Raw genomic sequence first — 18,323 nt, 5'->3', positions numbered from 1 at the left:
GTAAATGAAAGGTCTGGACCTGTCATTTATATGTAAACGTGTTACTACAAAATTAATTTTCCCTGAGACCTGTCACCTATGCTCACCAAGTTGCCGAGAAAGATCTGCTCTGCTACTGAGAATCAAACCCCACCCGCTTGTATGCACCCAAGCCCAGCAATTAGTCAGTGCACACAGTATAGAAGGATCCTGTGCACACATCCATGGTTAGGATAGTTTAAATGCAGTGCTAGGGAATTCATTTAGGACCTCTCTAAGCCTTCATAGACACCCTCTTTACTGAATTTACCGAATGGACAAGCACCTGGCTGGGGTCAGATAACCCCAGTGCTCTTTCCTGACCCAGGGCAGGGGGTCAGATTTGATGATCTACCGACCCTAACATTTATGAATATATGAATTGCTGGGCTTGGCCTCTTGCTGTGCAAGGGAGTGGTATATAAGTGGCTTCTGTGACTTAACTCTGTTGGATCACAATCACACCATGAAAATCTGCCTCTGAGACAAATGAGACAAAGCTCATTTTCATTGTCAGAGCTGTGGGGCACGGATTGCTGTTTATCTTTACACTGACTTGGCCATGACTGTTAGTACTACCATAAAACATAGGTTAAATAAATAATGATAATGGCACTCAAAAGCTGAAGGAACAGGGCTGTGGAACTGAACTTCAAATAGAGGTGCAATGCTGTGCTTCCCTGAACTTGGACCATGCCAAAGGGAAACCAAATCAAACTGAACTGCAAGAGTGAACCAACAGGCTAACTTCTGAGGTCAAGAAGAAAACAATTAAAGCAACCCTTGGACATTGCAGTAATTGTTCCACTGATAAGGTGGTGCACTTATCCTGTGCACCTTCAGGGTGTAAATGATTAGCAGTCGTATTTTTTCTATACATGTTCCTGGCATATTAACAGAAGTTATGCTGCAATGATGGCTGCTGTGCATCTCACCAGGGCAAGAATCAGTTTACTGGGCCCAGTGTAAAAGCACTTTCTGCAGTACCCCTCTGTTACGCTTTGGGCATGTTGGGTATGTTCTGACTCTCAAACTATGCCCAGGAATTTTTTGAACACATTAGAAACTTTAAAAAAAAATCCCAAGGGAACACATGACTAAAAATGACACTTAAAACCAAAAAGCGCTGCCCCAGACAGCTTGGGAAGTGCTTCTGGCTGGCAGCAGGGTCCTGAGAAGGTCATTCATGTAGGTAAGTGGTGTATTAGTCGGTGCCTGCAAGATCCCACAAGCCTTTGTGTGGCAATAATAATGTTTGAATGGGTTATTTTACATCGACTTGTCACAACCTGTTTTTCTTACTCAGCATCCCCTACATCCTCTTAGCATTCTTCCCTGCAGCGCGGGAATGAAAGCAGGCTGCAGGTTGGTCCGTAAATCTTTGCTGAGAGTTACACCCTCTTGTTGAAGCTGCCATGGCAACCACACTTTTGCTGGGGCACTGCCAACTTTACGTACTGTCTTTTTCCATAATCGTAAATCTGACTTTTGCAGGGGTTAGACATCGCTTTTGTCTAACCCCTGCTTTTGCTTAAAAAAAAAAGGATCTCTTTAACTTTTATGCAAGACTAGCTGTTTGGGTAGGAAAGTTTTTCCACATCGAGAAGCTTTACTTATCACTCCAGGATGCTGGAGCCCTGATTAGAAAAATACTAGAGTAGACCACAGTATCGATCCCAGACACTGCTGTAGTCCGTGTGTGTAGTCGTGCACGCGATCAGAACAAACTTTTTTCAGAACAAACAGTTCAAATCCAAGCCACTTTCTGCCACCCCCATATGCTATCTCACTAACCTGACAGAGGCATTCAACCATGTCCATGTGTTATTATTAATTTTTTCATTTCCTCATTTTCATGCAAATGTTGATCACTTGTTAAACAAATTGAGTGTTTTTAAAGTTAGCTGCTAAGACTAGCTCTTCAGCTAGAGACGATGAAACTTTCCAAAGGATACCTAGGCTGCCTAGTAGGGCAAATCTGCAGAAGTAAATCACAGAGTGACACATTATTTTAAGAATTAGATAAGATAAATAGTGTGTCAAGATTTCAAGCACAAAGTAGCAACCAGAAACCACACAAACTCCATCTGACCCATGCTGGTTTCTGACAATCTCCATAAAATATGTAGACATAAAACTGCATTAATTACTTTCCCTTCTTCCAATGAACAGAATGACCCAGTGCCTCGAAACAAATCTCTCCGCTGCACACAATGGCAGGAATAAACGTCCTAATATCTGACTCTGTCATCACTGGCCTTTGCGGGGGGATAAAACATTCAGCCACATTACAAAGCTGCAGAGTCTCCCCCACAAGACAATTTCCCCATTATATCTCGCAGGAATTTTTTTGCAAGGAGAGGGTTTTACCTTCTGTAAAGGCTTCTTCAGGCTAATTTCCAGTCCTCCTCAGCCTGGCGAACGCTCCACTTGTGCAATTTCGGAGCAGTCTGAAAAATGACCTGCAGACACCCTCAAGTCCCCAGCTCCTATTTGCACTGAGCCAGCCCTCGCAGCTTCCTATTATATAAGCTTGTTTCTGACCAAAACACAGCCCCCACCCCCAACCTCCACTCGCTGTTCAGTGTATCCACCCAAAAAGAGAGTCACCAGGCTTTTCTGCCTGTGCAGGAAACTCGTTCTAGCAGTCGCCGGGCCAGCCCATTCTGAAAAAGGGAAAAGGGGAGGGGGGAGGATTACGACCCAGGTGGGGACAGTACCATTTTTTAGCATTCAAGTGCAATCATTTGATGAAAGAGCCACTCAGAGCACTTCCGCCTCGGGGAGAGGTGTTGGTTCAGCCTGGGATCGGTGTATTGTGTCTGTGAAGGGGACTAACTATTTCTGCCGGGGCTTTTGAGCACTTTAGGTGTCACTCCTGTGGGCTACTTGACTCTGGGCTGCAAAGGGTCTATTACTGTACACTGAAATGTGCCTGCAGGCACATTTGGGTTAACAGAGAAAAAGCAAAGAAGACACCTCTCAAATGGGCACGTGCATCTTGACACTTGTATGTTCTGCTTGAAGTCATGTCCCTTGAATCATCTAGCACAGCGGTTCTCAACCTTTTTTGTACCAGGTCCCATTTGTAAACATCGAGGGCCAGGCCCGACCCAGCGCCCCTCACTCCCAGTCTGGGGGGTGGAGGGGGGCAAGCATCCCCTTGCAAACTGGAACTCTGCCAGCCTGCAAAGGAAAAGCCACGATTTCCCATGTTTTTATCTTTAAAGGAGAATCCATTTTTAAAGTTTGTTCATCCATTTTTAAAGTCTGTTCGCAACCCTTCCACATATCCTTGTGACCCAGTTTTGGGCTGTGACCCACAGGTTGCGAAACGCTGATCCAGGATGATTATGCAGTTTATGCAGGGCCCCGGTGCCCATAGACATGTGTGAACCATAATCAGATCATTTCTAGTCCATTTTACTCATCTCCATAATAAAGATGGTAGCATTAGAGCAAGCAGTGATTGCTGTGTGCTTCTGTAGGTCTTCCAGCATTTGCCAGGATGGTTTATGCTGTGTGTTCACAACCCCTGCCCCCCCCCCCCCCCAACTTACCAGAACAGCGATAAACTAAATGCAAACAAAGCAAAGCACAGAATTAACAAGATATGTCAGGGCTGCACTGCTCTTTGTTACCCCTTTGCCGTGTGTTTTTTTGTTGCCTATTCAGGCTGCAGGCAGAGGTGGACCCAGGGGGGGTGCAGTGGTACAGTGCTGCATCCCCTCGTGCTGCCGTTGCGGTCTCTGGCTGACCCATGCACACTGGAAACCCTAGAGCCACGCCTGCCTCACTCTAGCCATGGACTGCAGGTGTGCAGGGTGCCACGCTCAGCAGGGGACAGCAGCAGCAAGGGGGCTGCCTCTTTCTGCACCTCTTCCCTGCCAACCCCGTGCCTCCCGATATCCCCCCACTGGCCAGAAGCAGCTGCTAGAAGGAGGAACCTGCCTGTGTGCCTCCCACACACTGCCACTGTCCTTAGCTGACTTTGGGGGCAGGGGGAGGTCACAGAGCTGGGCTGTGCAGGGAGCAGCTGTGTGGAGCACTGGGTTCAGGTGGGGATGGCAATGGCGGCATGCAGGTTCCCCCTTCCAGCGCCTGCTCCCAGCCACCCAGGGACATGGGAAGGGGGGGCAAGGGAGGTTGGGCAGAGCGCAGGCACTGGAAGGAAGAAACCTACCCACCGCCACCATTGTTTCGAGCTGAGTCCGACATCCCATGCTGCAGCTCCCTGCAGGCCCCAGCTGGAGCAGGACAGGAGTGGCTTTGGGGCTCCTCTGTGCCTGGCAGCCTGGGGACAGCATCAGGGGCGAGTTCCTCCTTCCAGCACCTTCTCCTTGCCTGGAGCCCCGGGCTGGCAGACACTGGGGAGCCAGCTACACCGCACCCCCATCCGCCCACGGCCTGCGAGGCAGTGTGCCACACCCCCCCTTTAAGAAATCCTGGATTTGCCCCTGGCTAGAAGTGATTCGCATCAGAAACTGTATTTTTTCCCATGCCTGAAAAATAGTCTGCAGATTTCTGGTGGCAATGGAAGAAAAACACTAATATATTCTCTCTGAAGTTTTATGTATTTTTTTTTAAACCTACAATAACTTCAAAAACCCACTGCAGCTACCACTTTCAACAGCTTGAGTCTTTCATTTGCATCAATAAAATGCTGCTTACGAAAATTGCTTTATTCAGTTTGAAGGCAGGAAGCTTCCACCTGTCTCATTAATACAATTAAATCAAAAGATATCACCTGGATGACTACTCTGAGATCAGCTCTCCTAAGCATGCCATGGAAGAAAGAAACTGTGCATCAGTGTGCTATTTAATGTTTCTGAACAGAAATCTCCACCTGTTTTCAGAGGACATGCTTCTCACCCATGCCATGCACTCTAAAACAGCCTGTTCTATGAGCCAAGTGGCAAAACTGCTTGTGGCCAGATATATAAAGCACCCAAATCAATTCCAGTTAGACTCAGATGCCTTAATATGTTTGTGGATTTAAGGACTCTGACCTCAAATGGGGTTGCAGGTCTTGCAGAAATTCAGTTACGACAACTGGCTCAGACTGGAGGCAAGGTAAGTCAACCAGAAGTTGGGTCTCATGGCTGGAAGTGGGGTCAAAGCTCACAAAAGGTATGAGAACACCTCATCAAGTTCCGAGATAATTAGGGTCAAAGATACAAAAGCATCTAAGTCACCTAAGAGTCAAATTTAACTTTTGAAAAACAGACTTGGACCCTCAAGCTTGTAAATCTCAAAGTCAATGCAGCCAAGCATGTGGATAAATGTATTCACAAGAGAAAGCCACTGAAGGCAATGGGACTGCTTATGTGAGTGAAGTTTTCTTCATACTTTTGCGTTGGTAGAATTACGGCCTTACACAGTATTGCTAAATATGTCTTCGTTGCTACATGAATTACATTGTAAATAAGAACCAAGAATTTTATTTAAATTATTTCTTTGTAAATTGAATCAAACAATGCTATTTGGAGGATCCCAGCTGAAATTCAGATAAAAGCCTCCACATCAAATTAATGGACTAGATGATTATAGCTCAAGCAGCTTATAGAATCAAAGACTGAGTTACATAAGCAAAATTAAGACAATTAATTGAATCCTTTTATACCCAGTGATTTAAAAAAAAAAAAGACAATTTTTGGAGGATGATTATGGCCACCCCTGACTTTTGAAGAGCTGTTCCTTGTATCATAATGTTCTCCTCATCAGCAAGGACGATAAAAAGTTCTTATGCAACCACAGCAGCTATTTCCACAATAAGTTTAGCTCAAAGTCAGTATGTCTTTGGTGTAACACAGATGAAAGACCCCTTCATTCATTAAAATAGGAGCAGTTTTCTGTGCTCCTTTACAAAATCAGGGCAAGTGCAGCATAAATTGCCATTTCAACAATAGTTGATGGGAACTTGGCCTTTCAAGCTGAAGTCAGATGAACCTACCAATTCCCTGGCATCTTTCTCTCTGCAGGTCCATCTGTTCAACTGGCACTGTGCCATCACTTGCAAAGCGGTGTGCCAGTTTCAGTGCCACATAAAAAAACTAGTATATACAGGGTTAGCAAAAGAATAGCCAGAGGAACATATGATATGATACTCCCACTGCCAAACACTGACCAACTTGAAACAGTTGCTTATCTAAGTAGAACTAGCGTGGTGTGCAGCTAGGATAGATCATAGGGCTGTTTTTCATGGGAGGGTGAATATTAAGCAGACGCTATTATATAAATGGGTAAAGTAGGGAAACCAGATGGTTCAGGGATTTGTTAGCAGATACAGAGCTTCTGATCTCTACAGCACTGGTTCAAATCCTGCTTATATCAGCAGTGACAACATGGCCCTGGACTAGGACTGTGTCCTATTCCCAATCCTTCTATGTAACGTTAGGCAGGTGGCATCATCGAGCTGTGGCTCAGTTTCCTGTCCAGTCCCACCAGGATGATGGGTCTCTCTCTCTCAGGAGTTTGCAGGATCAATCACCAATTGTTCTCTTTCGCTGGCCAGGTTTTAAAAACACCAAAATTAGGTCAACCTCAATACAGTGGAAAAATCTATGCATCTTCTTTTAGACACCAATCCAAATTCTTTTCATGCCATCCCTTCTGAATAAGGGAAGTTTTTCACTGGAGCCAACAGGAAACAAAGGTTTTTTCCTCATAATGGTTCCTTTCTGGTAGTAAAACAGTGTAAGAACATACTATGTTGCCTTGACAACAGTTCCACGTATCGGTGACATACAAGGGACTGTATGACTTCCTGTACTGGCATCAGATTTGTTTTTAACTGGCTATTCATCACATTTAATGCACTTGTGTGCATGACCAGCTACTGGCGCTCCATCACAAGCAGGGATGTGCAAAACCTCTCAGGATTGACACCAACACAGGACTTCTTTCTCACCTGCATTTTTTGGTCGATTTTCAAAGGTATTAAATTGATAGTCTAGAAAAATATGTTTCTTGTCCAGGACTCATTTAATGGCCTCATCCCTACAGAACTGTGCTCTTACGGCAGAGTAAAGTGGACCTTCACGGGGTCCAAGAATCGAGCGCAGAGGTTGTGCTGCGTGTTACTAATTACTGTATGTCCCCTGATCAAATCACTCTATTATAAAGTCCTGTCTATAACGATGTACATGCCTCTTGTAGTTTCAGAGATGAGATCAGAGGAATTTTATTAGTGGATTATCCAGGCAGGTTTAAAAGCATTAGAGTACGTTCTACTAATCTCTTCTTGACAGACACTGTATGGCTCTCGTTTGGCAAGACAGCTCTACTTATTCCACGAAGGTCTCCTCTTAGCCTCTCCGTCTAGACCTTCCTGACAGCAGCCCGACTTTAAACCTCACTTAAACAGATTAGGAGGAAGGAACATCGTACCTAGTAATTCAACTTTGACAGGCTACCTAAAGAGTTGCATGCCAGGGGCTGCTGCTGCCCCCTGCTGTATTGCTACAGCCAAATTCTGTTGATCACATTAAAGCAAAACTACATTTACAGGACATGGCAGGGAAGATGAGAAAAAAAAAGAAAATCCAGCAAAAGGCAGCCAAAAGCATCCCAAGACCATTTTATGCTTAATGTTTACTTATTCAGAAGGCCATTAAAATGTTCTCTTTATGGTTTATCAAGGCATCATGGTTTCATAAGGGTTAGACTGCATGGAAAAAAACCCAAAGCCATCAACAGTAGCATATTAGATTTTGCCCCTGGACAAATGGGCATGCTGTTCTCTGGCACCTTTTTAACCCCTTCTAACTCTTGTGGTTCAGTGGAAGGTTTTTTATCATGATAAACGCTCAAACAAAGAGACATTAAAAGCTTAAGAAACCAACCTCATGAATTAAAGGAATTGTGCCTTAGCTTTTTCCTTCTAGGTGGGACAAATCCCAAGACTCTTAACTTGCACAAAGAGGTTTTAATAACTGAGGTGTGCCCTGAGGTCCTTGTACAAAGGTGAAAGATGATGCATTTTCAAGCCAAGACTACCTGAGCCCAAACTTTTTCTACTTGCAGCCATTGTAACACAAGCATCCTATCTAGTGTCTAGACCACTACAGGGCAAAGGGAACATGTCTTACAAGCTCTGTTCCAACAGTCTCCCCTCCCATCATTTTGGCCTTAGGTTCAGCTACTGTGTAGGGTCTATACTTCTTTCATGTGCTTCCCTTCCACAGTCACAGCACGGAAATCACCTGAGCCTATTTTTAAAAAAATTTCTAAACCCACAAATGATATTAGTTCTCCCTTTTCATATTTCTCAGCCCAACAGTGTCTTCACCAGTATATATTTTCAAACCAGAAAGCAAACCAGCAGTAGCTGTGAGCGGTACACTTTCTTCATGCACAAGAGAGAACAGATCCTGTTCCCACTAATTAGCCATGTGGATCTCCAAAAGGATTAGGCTCACACTGAAAGGGGGAAAGGGCAAAAAGCACACCTAATTAAAAAAAAGGATACTGCATTTTAAAAGAAACAATGACAAGAGCAGTGGCTTGCAGATCCTTTGTGATCCGTGCCATCTTGACTTACAGGGTGGGGACTGGAGGAAGCACCTCAAGAGCAAAAATACTGAGCGGCTGCTACAGCTGGAGTTTCTACACCAAGGTCCTCTAAGCTAGGGCTGTCACAGACTTGCATGCTCTGCAGATGGGGCCCAGAGGAGAGGACCTATAACACACATTCCCCAGTGGGTTGCAACTGCTTTCATCTCTGCCTCACTATAGGATGCACATTTTGTTCACTGTGGGTACTGTATGTTCAGCTCCTTACATGCTGCTTCGAAAAATATAGCAGAGGTTCAATGGAGTTCCTTCTGCTCCCCCTTTTACCAATAACATTGCTTAGTAAAATGTAATACATCTTCAAGTTAAATATTAAGCAACACTGAAGCCAGAGGTGCACCCAAGCCATGCAGTCCAGACTCACATTTAGAGCAGAACCTATCTCTAAAGAGCTTCGTCAGACCAGAGGATTTGATCCCCATCCTACAGTCAATGACTTGGGATGAAGCATAGTCTGGCTGAAAAAACTTCACAGCTGCTTGTACATTCTCATTTCTACCTAAAATCACTGTCCTCTTCAGCCTATACTACCTTCTCAATATCACTTGTACCACCTTGTCTCAATCTCCTCCCTCCCAAAGAACAAAAGCTGAGTATTATTAATGCTATTCCACAGCTATAATCCTGGGGATGTGGATTGACTCCTTCAGTACTTATTTTCTAATCCTTACCTAAATTACTAACTCCTCAACCACAGACTTGCTAGAAGTTTTTGCAGCTCTCAAAAAAAAGAGAAAGAAAATAAAAGAAAAATCAGCTTACTAACATGTCCACAGAAATCAGGGTGGTCAGATCTCTACCATGTATTTTTTTCTTGATGGCTGGGATTTTTCAAACCACACAGGACTTTCTTTGTTCCCAAAAATCTCTCCTGGGACAAATTCTTTGTGCTCTCTGTAGTCTGGTGGGAGCTTGTTCAAAGCCTGGCCAAGTAACATCTAACTAGTAGGCTACAGATTGTATGATGCTTACCTCCAGGACTTTCCCTGTGATGAACTGGTGACACGCTTCACATTTGACTCCAAAGAGAACCTGATAATCCTTTTCACAATAAGGGACACCATCCCTGTGGGGGGAAAAAATTGAAGACACAAAGCACTTTTTAATGAACAAATGTTAACAGGGCTTGCAACCGGCACTTATCTTTAATGTAAAACTCACTCTGCAAAAATAAATAAATAAATAAATAAATAAATAAAAGGGGAAATGAAAAAAAAATCAAGGTAGCTAGTTTACAGATGTAAAGAAATTCTAGTATAATCAATACCACTAAGAATTGAGTGTTTGGAGTGGACACATTCAAGCATAAATGTGCAAACACTGTGCTGGATTCTGTGCTTGTGTAAGATGATGGAACTGAACAGAAAACAGTGGAACTGGACCCACGGACATAGGCAGGGGATCTGGCCCTTTAGCAATACACACATTTTATCCTTTGCAGATGTGACCCTGCTTCACTTGTATTCTTTCCAGTAAATACACCCTTGGTAATGTCCACCATGGCAATGTACACCCAAGTCTAAGCAGACACCACAATCACATCAGAGGGTAAGTGGAGTTGCTTTTTACATGGTATAATTGGAAATATCTTAGTCAGCTTCAGGAATTCATGCAGTATTGGGACTGCTTCAGTAGGTTTATTATTCAAAGAGTCCACAATCTATACCTGTACCCCCTACAATGCGTAATGAAAGATTTTTCTCTGCGACACATTCTGATGTGTCCTGAGGTTTTCTCCCTCATTAGATGCTTCAAAATTAGTCTGGCTCAGCTCTCTGTATCTTGGAGCTATAGCACTTTGTCTGATCTTATCCCCACACCTGGGTATGCTGATAACTCTTTTCTTCATTAGTTTCTAATCCAAATGCAAGTCAGGTCAAATCCATCACAGTGTTTGTTCTCTGTTCTAGCAATGGGAAGAGAGACGGGGTTTGCTCTCTTCAAGTTCCCAATTTGATATGCAAAATTCTGTTTAGATGAAAAAGTCCAAAACCTATCTCTAGCAAACACAACAGAGATTCAGGAGAAGCTCAACCAACCCTTCTCTTGAAGGAGAAAACAAATGCACCCCTCCACATTATATTTGCCAGCTACTGTTAACCATTGCATCCCACTTGCTTTTGTCAGTTCAGAGGGAAACAGTTCCCTTACACCTCTCAGCTCAGATATTCTGCTCCCACTCAGGGCATGAATCTCGGTATTCATGGTGAAGGGAGATCAGCAGAGGACCACAGAACCAGGATTTGACAAGGTGATGAGCAAAGGCAAATTTTACCATGCGGTATCTTTGGAAGCTCTTCGCTTTGCAATGAGAGCTCACAGAACTATGGGCTTGGTGCTAATGCAGCAGAAAAGATGAAAGAAGTTGCTTACTTGCTGATGTATTCCCCAGTCAGAACCTTCCCACAGGCCTTGCACTTAAAGCATCCCAGGTGCCACTGCTTATCCAGTGCTAGTAGTGCTTGTCCGTTTTTTATATCTCTTCCACAGCCAGCACAGTCTGTAAAGAAATAAAGACATTCAGTATCAGTTACTTAGCTTTATTAATCATTCCTAACCTTGCAACTCCCCCCTCCTCAATTAAAATATGCCACTCACAGAGTGCATCTACACACGCAATTACAATGCCTGGATAAATGGTGGAGCTTATTGCTCCGGAGTTAATTGCTTCCAGGCACGCCATTTGAACGTGCACCCAGGAGCAACTAATTCGGGAGCAACAAGCTCTGCAGTTTATTCATGTGCAGCATGTGAAGCCGACTACTCCCCCAGCTCAATGTGCTGTGGAGGGGCTGCCTAGGGCACGAGGGAGCTTCAGTCCAGGGCTAACCAGCATGCAACCCTTGCACTGAAGCACCCCCATGCCCCAACCAGCCAGGAAACATCTACACATGCGCTGCTGTGGACATTTTTTACTCCACAGCAGGACAGTACTTGTATTTAAGTGCACTATCCTGCTGCAGAGTAAATTAGTTTAGTCCAGCCTAATAGGGGTGCATGTGTAGATACGGAGATGTTTACTGTGAAGCTAATTAGTCAACTGTGCAGTAAATGTCTCATGTAGACGCACCTATAGAGTCACGCAGCCCACATAGCTCCCAGTCCCTGGTCAGGAAACAAAGGACCACAAATCCATTTTCCATCACCACGAGTGCATCTAAGAAGAACAGCGAAGACCCTTTTCTCCTTTGGAAACCAACCATGATTCAGAGATAGCCCAGGAGGTGCAGCAAACACTTTGAATTCTGGCAGGAAATAACTTTAGTGCCCCTTGCTCACAAGGGTATCTTCAGAAGGAATCAGTGCTGATCTAAGTTTGCTACTAGCAAAATCTTATGGATTCAAAAGAAGTTACATAATTAGACACAGCCTGGCTTAATTAAACACTCCCTCACGGTTCTCCTTCTCCCCTCTAGATGGCAGCAATGCTCTAAATAATGACACAGGTGGTAGGCAGCACAGAGCTAGGGGGGAGAGACTGCTCTCACAGCTAAAGCCATGGACCCGCAGGCTTGAGGCAGAAACCCGACAAAAACCACACTGTGGCAGCTGCACATGAACAAGCAGGCTCTGCAGAGAGAGGCGAGCTCTTGAAAATGTGAGAAAATTGCCCAATTTATCCTGGGGCATAGTCGTCTCTGCTGGAGCTGAGCCATATAGCTTGTAGGGGTTGCATTACATCTTCCCAGCTGTGCTAATCAGGACAGCTTGAATTTTCCACAGCTAAACATGTTCATGGGTCCATAACACGCTGTCGTAATATATGGTGTGCAAAAGGGCATGTTCTGTTATTCTCTTTCTGATAAGGAAACCTACAACTCCCCTATGTGTTGCCTGCAGCCAAGCAAAGAAGAGATCTTTGCATTAAGAACTTCAGTTCCATCTCTGGAGTCCACACTGAACTTAGAGTCATAGAAAGTTAGGGTTGGAGGGGACCTCAGGAGCTCATCTAGTCCAACCCTCTGCTCAAAGCAGGACCATCCCCAACAACATCATCCCAGCCAAGGCTTTGTCTAGACAGGTCTTCAAAGCCTCCAAGGATGGAGAATCCACAACTTCTCTAGGTAACTTGTTCCAGTGTTTTACTAACCTGTTGGAGAGAAAGATTTTCCTAATATGTACCCTAAACTTCCCTTTCTGCAACTTGAGACCACTGCTCCTTGCTCTGTCATCTGCCACCGCTGAGAACAGCCCAGCTCCATCCTCCTTGCAACCCCCCTGCAGGGAGTTGAAGGCTGCTAGTCAACACCCCCCTCAGTCTTCTCTTCTCCAGATTAAATAAGCCCAGTTCCCTCAGTCTTCTCAGAAGTCATGTGCTCCAGCCCCTGTACTATGTTTGCTGCCCTCCACTGGACTCTCTCCTACTTGTCCACATCCTTTCTGTAGTGGAGGGCCACAGCACGTGCACACAGTATTTGAGATGTGGCCTCACCAGTGCAGAATAGAGGGGAAGAATCACTTCCCTTGATCTGCTGGCAAGGTTCCTACCAATGTAGCCCAGTATGTCATTAGCCTTCTTGGCAACATGGGCACACTGCTGGCTCATATTCAGCTTATTGTCCACTGTAACCCCCAGGTCCTTTTCTGCAGAGCCGGCACCGGTCCATGGGATTGTTTCATCCTAAGTGCAGGACTCTGCACTTGTCCTTGTTGAACCTCATGAGATTTCTTCTGGTTCCTTTTGAGATTTGTTTTCCTTCATGCTTCCAAGTTCCTTTGGTAGCAGGAATCAAGCAAAGAGAGTCCTCAGCTATGGCACCGAGTGCCCTTTCTCTCTCATGATGCCAGGGTGTCTTGTAGAAAATTATAGTTTTTTCACCGGGCTCCAGTTCCTTTCCATTCAAATACAACAATTTTCTCCCCTGATGGCCACCCTCACAGGCAACCAGGCTGGAAGAGAGTGAAACTGTGACACAGTGCAGACCCGCTGAAATTTTTATGCAAAGGTTTCTTCTTTTCTTGGCTGCATGCAACATGTAAGGAAGTTGTGTTTTCCTTATCAGAAAGAGAAAAGAACATGCCCTTTTGCACAGCATATTACAACTGTCTGCTATGGACCCATGAACAGGTTTAACTGTGGAAAAGTTAAGCATCCCCGGGGTGACAGAGGGATTCTGGAGAGAAAAGAGCTGGAAAACCTGTAAGAGGCGGCAAGAAAAAGCACCCAGGGATGGAGGGGAAGCTGTAAAGGAAAGAGGCTGAAAAGAAAGGTACCAGCTTGCAATTCAATATTCTCAAATCCTGAGCAGAAGTAGGACCATGACAAGCTAATACTGGAACAGAAAAGACTGATGGATGGTAACCATATTTTCACTTCAGTGTGCCAGCTCCCAGCTTTGTGCCCTCTGCCATACCACCTCATCTCATGTAATGACAATATGGGATCTTTGCATTAACTTCAGTGGGCTTAGGAAACAAAAGGCACTCGCTTATCAGCTCCCTAATTTTAGCCATTAGTTCTAGGGATAACTTTCGTCTTTGCAGAGCGTGAACACTGCAGACTTCTCAGATTTCACTGCTCTCATCCTCCCACCGCACTGCAGGTAAAGTTGAAACAATCCATCCGAATCCCTACAGTCATTTTCACAGCTTTTAACATTATCCAAAGATACCTGGTAAGCAGATGCTTCCCAGAGCTCGAGTTAAGGAGAAGATTCTGAAAAACTGTTATTGAATTTTGAAGAAATGTTATTCTGCCAAACTCGGCAAAATCCCGTGAGGTTGTGATCACGTTGATTTCAATGGGTGTTGTGAGTCTGGCCCTTTGGACTACAGAATATCTGAAAAATAGTGTACTTCTATAACAAAATCCATGATGGCATTTCATATTTAGGGTTTTCACTCTGTCAGTCCTCAAGTGCTTTCCAAAAGCGAATGAGCATCATCATCCCAATTCTAGCACAGACAGAGTGACTTTCCTTGGGCCACGAAGTATGTTAATAGTCCTATTCTGTCCTACTAGACTAGATGCCGTGTTTTTTTTTAAAGCATCTCCTCTAGTGAAACAGCTGTTTATAGATATGGAAAGTTGGCAATTATCACTGGAATGCTCCTAAAATAGAAAGGAGTTAAACACAGGCTGGGTTTGGAATAAAAAGAAAAAAAGCCATTAAAATTCTCATTTGCTCATTAAAATTCTTAGGACAAAAGCCATTCACGTGCCAGTACCCATACAATGGACATACCGTCTCTAGGTAAAAGTCACCGTAGTGTGGGGGATCAACAACTGCACAGGGTACGCTCTGTTGCAGCCTATGTGCCAAATACACCAGCACGTAATGGAAGTACAAGGTGCTAACGTTACAGCACCCAAGATTAAGTGGATTTACTCTATTTGGGAAACAGAGAAGCAGAAGCTAAGTGAGCTTTTAAGTGCAGAGCTGGTGCATTCCCATATGTTTGTACAGTGCTTAGCACATCGTGGGAGCTAGTGGAAAGAAACAGTATGCGAAGGCCCAGCGTGTGGGCTGAAGTGATGGTGGAGGCAAGGCTTCAGTGCAACTGCATTTAAAGCCCCACAGAAAGCTCAAGTCCTGGGGCTTTATGCAGCTAGGAAAGGGTATTTTGGCACCTGTCTATATACTGCAAGCCCAACACATCATTCCCCAGTGCTCTTACACTTGTACCCCCTCTTTTTATCCAACATCCTTCACATGCTCTCACTAGGCCAGTTCAGTTTAAAGCTACAGAACAGTCTATAACAGTGTTGCACTTGACATAAGGGAAAAACTAAAACAAATGCAAAGCAAGCTCTGGTACCCTTACAGGAAGAATGTCTCCCTGAATGCAGATGGGGGCAGGGCAAGGGAAAAAGCATGATGCTGTACAGTGACGTGTGCTTAAGATCACCATCCCCCCAGCACCTCAGGCAGCCTCGTAGAGAGATGCGGACCAGGAATGTGATGAAGGATGAGCTGCCATCTACGATGCTTTGCCTGTGAAGATCTGAAGAGAGAATACGTTTGCCTTAGCAGCCTCTGCATCACTCTCCCCAACCTGCACGGCAGCTCCTTCGTCACTGCTTCATTTAAGCAAGTGGGTTCTTCTTCTTTGCCCCCTTTTGCTCAGCAGCGATCAAGCTGTGGGAAAGCTTTTCTCCATCACATGCAGGACATGGGCAGTGGGCTCAGCGATGATACAGCTCCATTAACCCTGAGCATGCCCAAAACAGCTGCTCTCATTGCCACTTGAGTTGCCTTCCATGACATCCGTCTGCCCTCCCCTCTATCCCCACGTCCCTCTAGCGCAGTATTCGCTAGGCAGAGCTTTGCTCTCACCACTCAGGCTAAATGCACAACCTCCCCTTCACCAAGGTGTCTGCACTGAGAGTTTGGCAGGGATGGCCTTGAAGGGGCACAAATGGGCCATCCAGAAGCTGCTCTCACTCCTGAGGAGTCTGTGGCAACAGATGTCTAGCTCCAGCTTGAAGTTGCTCCCACCCAGCGGCAGAGAGCCTAAGGGAAAGAGCAGGGGCAGGGCTTCCCATTTCATCTCCCAGTCCAGGTGGCACAAAGGCATCAGCAAGTGCCAACATATCACTGAACTGCATCCGTGAGGGTGAACCTCAATTGCAGTTTTTTACCATATTTTGAAAGAAGGGATCAAGCAGGGTTTATAGGACTCCTCATACCCACTCAAAATATTCACAGGCCTGGAGCATGTCAGACTAGGGTCCAATACAGAAAAGTACTTCAGTACACAGGTAACTTTTAGTGTATAAATGGTCTCAGTGAAAGAGGTACGCGCACACACGCTTAAATATCTTGTTGAATAAGGACTGAGAGGAACATGTACTGTGTGTTTGTGTGTCTGTGTTTGTTGGGGAAATAAGTGTCAAACAGCAGCACTGGAATCGCTCTATTTTCATATGCATCTCATCTACTCAGGTAAACTACTGATATTTCCTGCAAGTCTCTGGGGGCACTTCAAGGCTGATTACTTTCCCCTTATTATTCGTACAGCTAATAAAGCACAGGGATGGATTCGTCCAGGTGACAACTTTGTCACAGAGCAACACAACGCTGAAGGACTGTTTCCTGTTTTAAAATTGACGGTCTAAGCAAGGCCTATGGAAGTTCAGAAAACAGAACAAGCTGTCAAAAGCTGAAAATGAGCTCAATTTACCTGTATCCAGGTTTGGGTACATCCCTAATGTGTAGAGCTCTTATTCTGCAATTGGATCCCTTCACCCAGGTAGCAGTTGGGGAAGGTTTGTCAGGACAAAGAGCGTGCATGTCTTTCTGCTAAAAATGAAGCAGATCCATGCTGGCAGCTCTGCATTCTGGAGTGATCTTACAGCAAAAATCCTACAATAAAAAGCAGCGCACATAAAATAGAGGGAATGAAGTTTTCCTGAGGGATGCAGGATTCAGCTTCAAAGAGTTACCATCAAATGGCAAATAAAACAAGGAGATTTTAAAAATTATGAAAAGTCTCTTGACAAGGTCCCTTTCTTAGATCAAATGCTGAATGAAACAAATCACAAATGAAATGGCCTGGCAGGGTAGGCTTTTAACACAAAAGTCAATATTCACAATGGCTCACAGTACTTAATGAAGCCTAATTAATTAAGAAGACAGGTTGATACTGATGAGCAATTTAAAAGTTGAAGTTCATTTCCTCTGAACATTTTGACCTATAACTATGGTGAGTATCTCCTTCAGTGGATTACTGAAACCAACAGAGATTAGGACGGGGCCAAATGCTCTTTTCCCATTTTTCAGGTTGTTTATTAGGCTCATTTGATAGTACTTGGGATTTAGCAATTTGCACTCCTACTCTGCAGAGTGAGTCTGTTTGCTCTATTTGTATGGGTTTTCTGCAGAACAGCAGGAAAGAGAAAAGGCAATTAAAAACCATGGGAAAACATGACTGTAAAGTTAGAAAATCTGTCCAAGCCATACTCTATGGAGAACATAAGGCCTGAAAGGACCTGTGTCATCAAACAGCTTTCAAGTGGACAGTTTCCCTTTAGATGCTATGGATTGTTTTAGTATTTTTCACTCACACAAGTATATAGATATAGATAGACATCTATATAAAATATATAGAGATATATGGTTTTAGATCTAGATATATATAAAACCACACTCTACTGTACTGTAGAACTTTTTCCCCAGTCCCTTGGCTAGGCTATGAAGAAATGAACTTGAAATTCCTTCGGGTTACACCTGAACACAGTCTTTCTAAAAGAAGCTGCTTTGGATAGACCATGATAGACATTTATCACAAGTGTTATTCTCTCTGTAGTCATGATTAGTGAGCTTTCTTTTAGAGATCATTGGATAATTTCTTTTCAGGCCATTTGCACTATAACACCTTCCTTCCCCATCCTATCACATATTCCCAAGTGATGCCCTTGAAGCTCAGATTTTCTACTCCTTGCTCTTGCAAAACTTCCATTAAAAGCACCAAGATGCAAAGTCGGTCTCTATGCATCTAATCATTGCTAACATCCCCGTCTATCTTTGACAGCACATTCTCTACACAGAAAGCAAAAAGGGATGACGCAAATAGGAAAGAGAGAGACTTGGAAGATGTCAGAGGTCCTGAACTTAGCAGCAGGGGCTATAGGGGAGCTGAAGATTTGTTTACTTTCCTCTGACCACAGCACCTACCAAATCCCAACCGGTCCAACTGTTTCAAGGGATAAACAACAGCTGCGTGAGCCGAAGTGGTCTCTGCTCCAAAGCAGCATCATAACTTTCTCATTGTGGTGAGTCCTCTAGCTG

At 44.4% G+C, this 18,323-nt stretch overlaps 1 protein-coding gene across 18 annotated transcripts in view; it reads right to left on the bottom strand.

The window, feature by feature from the left end:
• ABLIM1 (actin binding LIM protein 1) overlaps positions 1 to 18,323 on the bottom strand; it is a 324,221-nt gene that overhangs the window by 103,038 nt on the left and 202,860 nt on the right. For all 18 annotated transcript variants that reach the window (XM_059730123.1, XM_059730116.1, XM_059730108.1 and 15 more), the window contains 2 exons: positions 10,966 to 11,092; positions 9,565 to 9,658 (listed from right to left, as the gene is read on the bottom strand). In XM_059730123.1, coding sequence (XP_059586106.1) covers positions 9,565 to 9,658; positions 10,966 to 11,092 — 221 coding nt within the window. The remainder of the gene's footprint in view (positions 1 to 9,564; positions 9,659 to 10,965; positions 11,093 to 18,323) is intronic.

Source organism: Alligator mississippiensis, chromosome 6, assembly GCF_030867095.1.
Source record: "Alligator mississippiensis isolate rAllMis1 chromosome 6, rAllMis1, whole genome shotgun sequence".
Classification (NCBI taxonomy): domain Eukaryota; kingdom Metazoa; phylum Chordata; order Crocodylia; family Alligatoridae; genus Alligator; species Alligator mississippiensis.
Note: the sequence above shows the minus strand (reverse complement) of the source record. Positions and strands in the feature narration are given on the sequence as shown.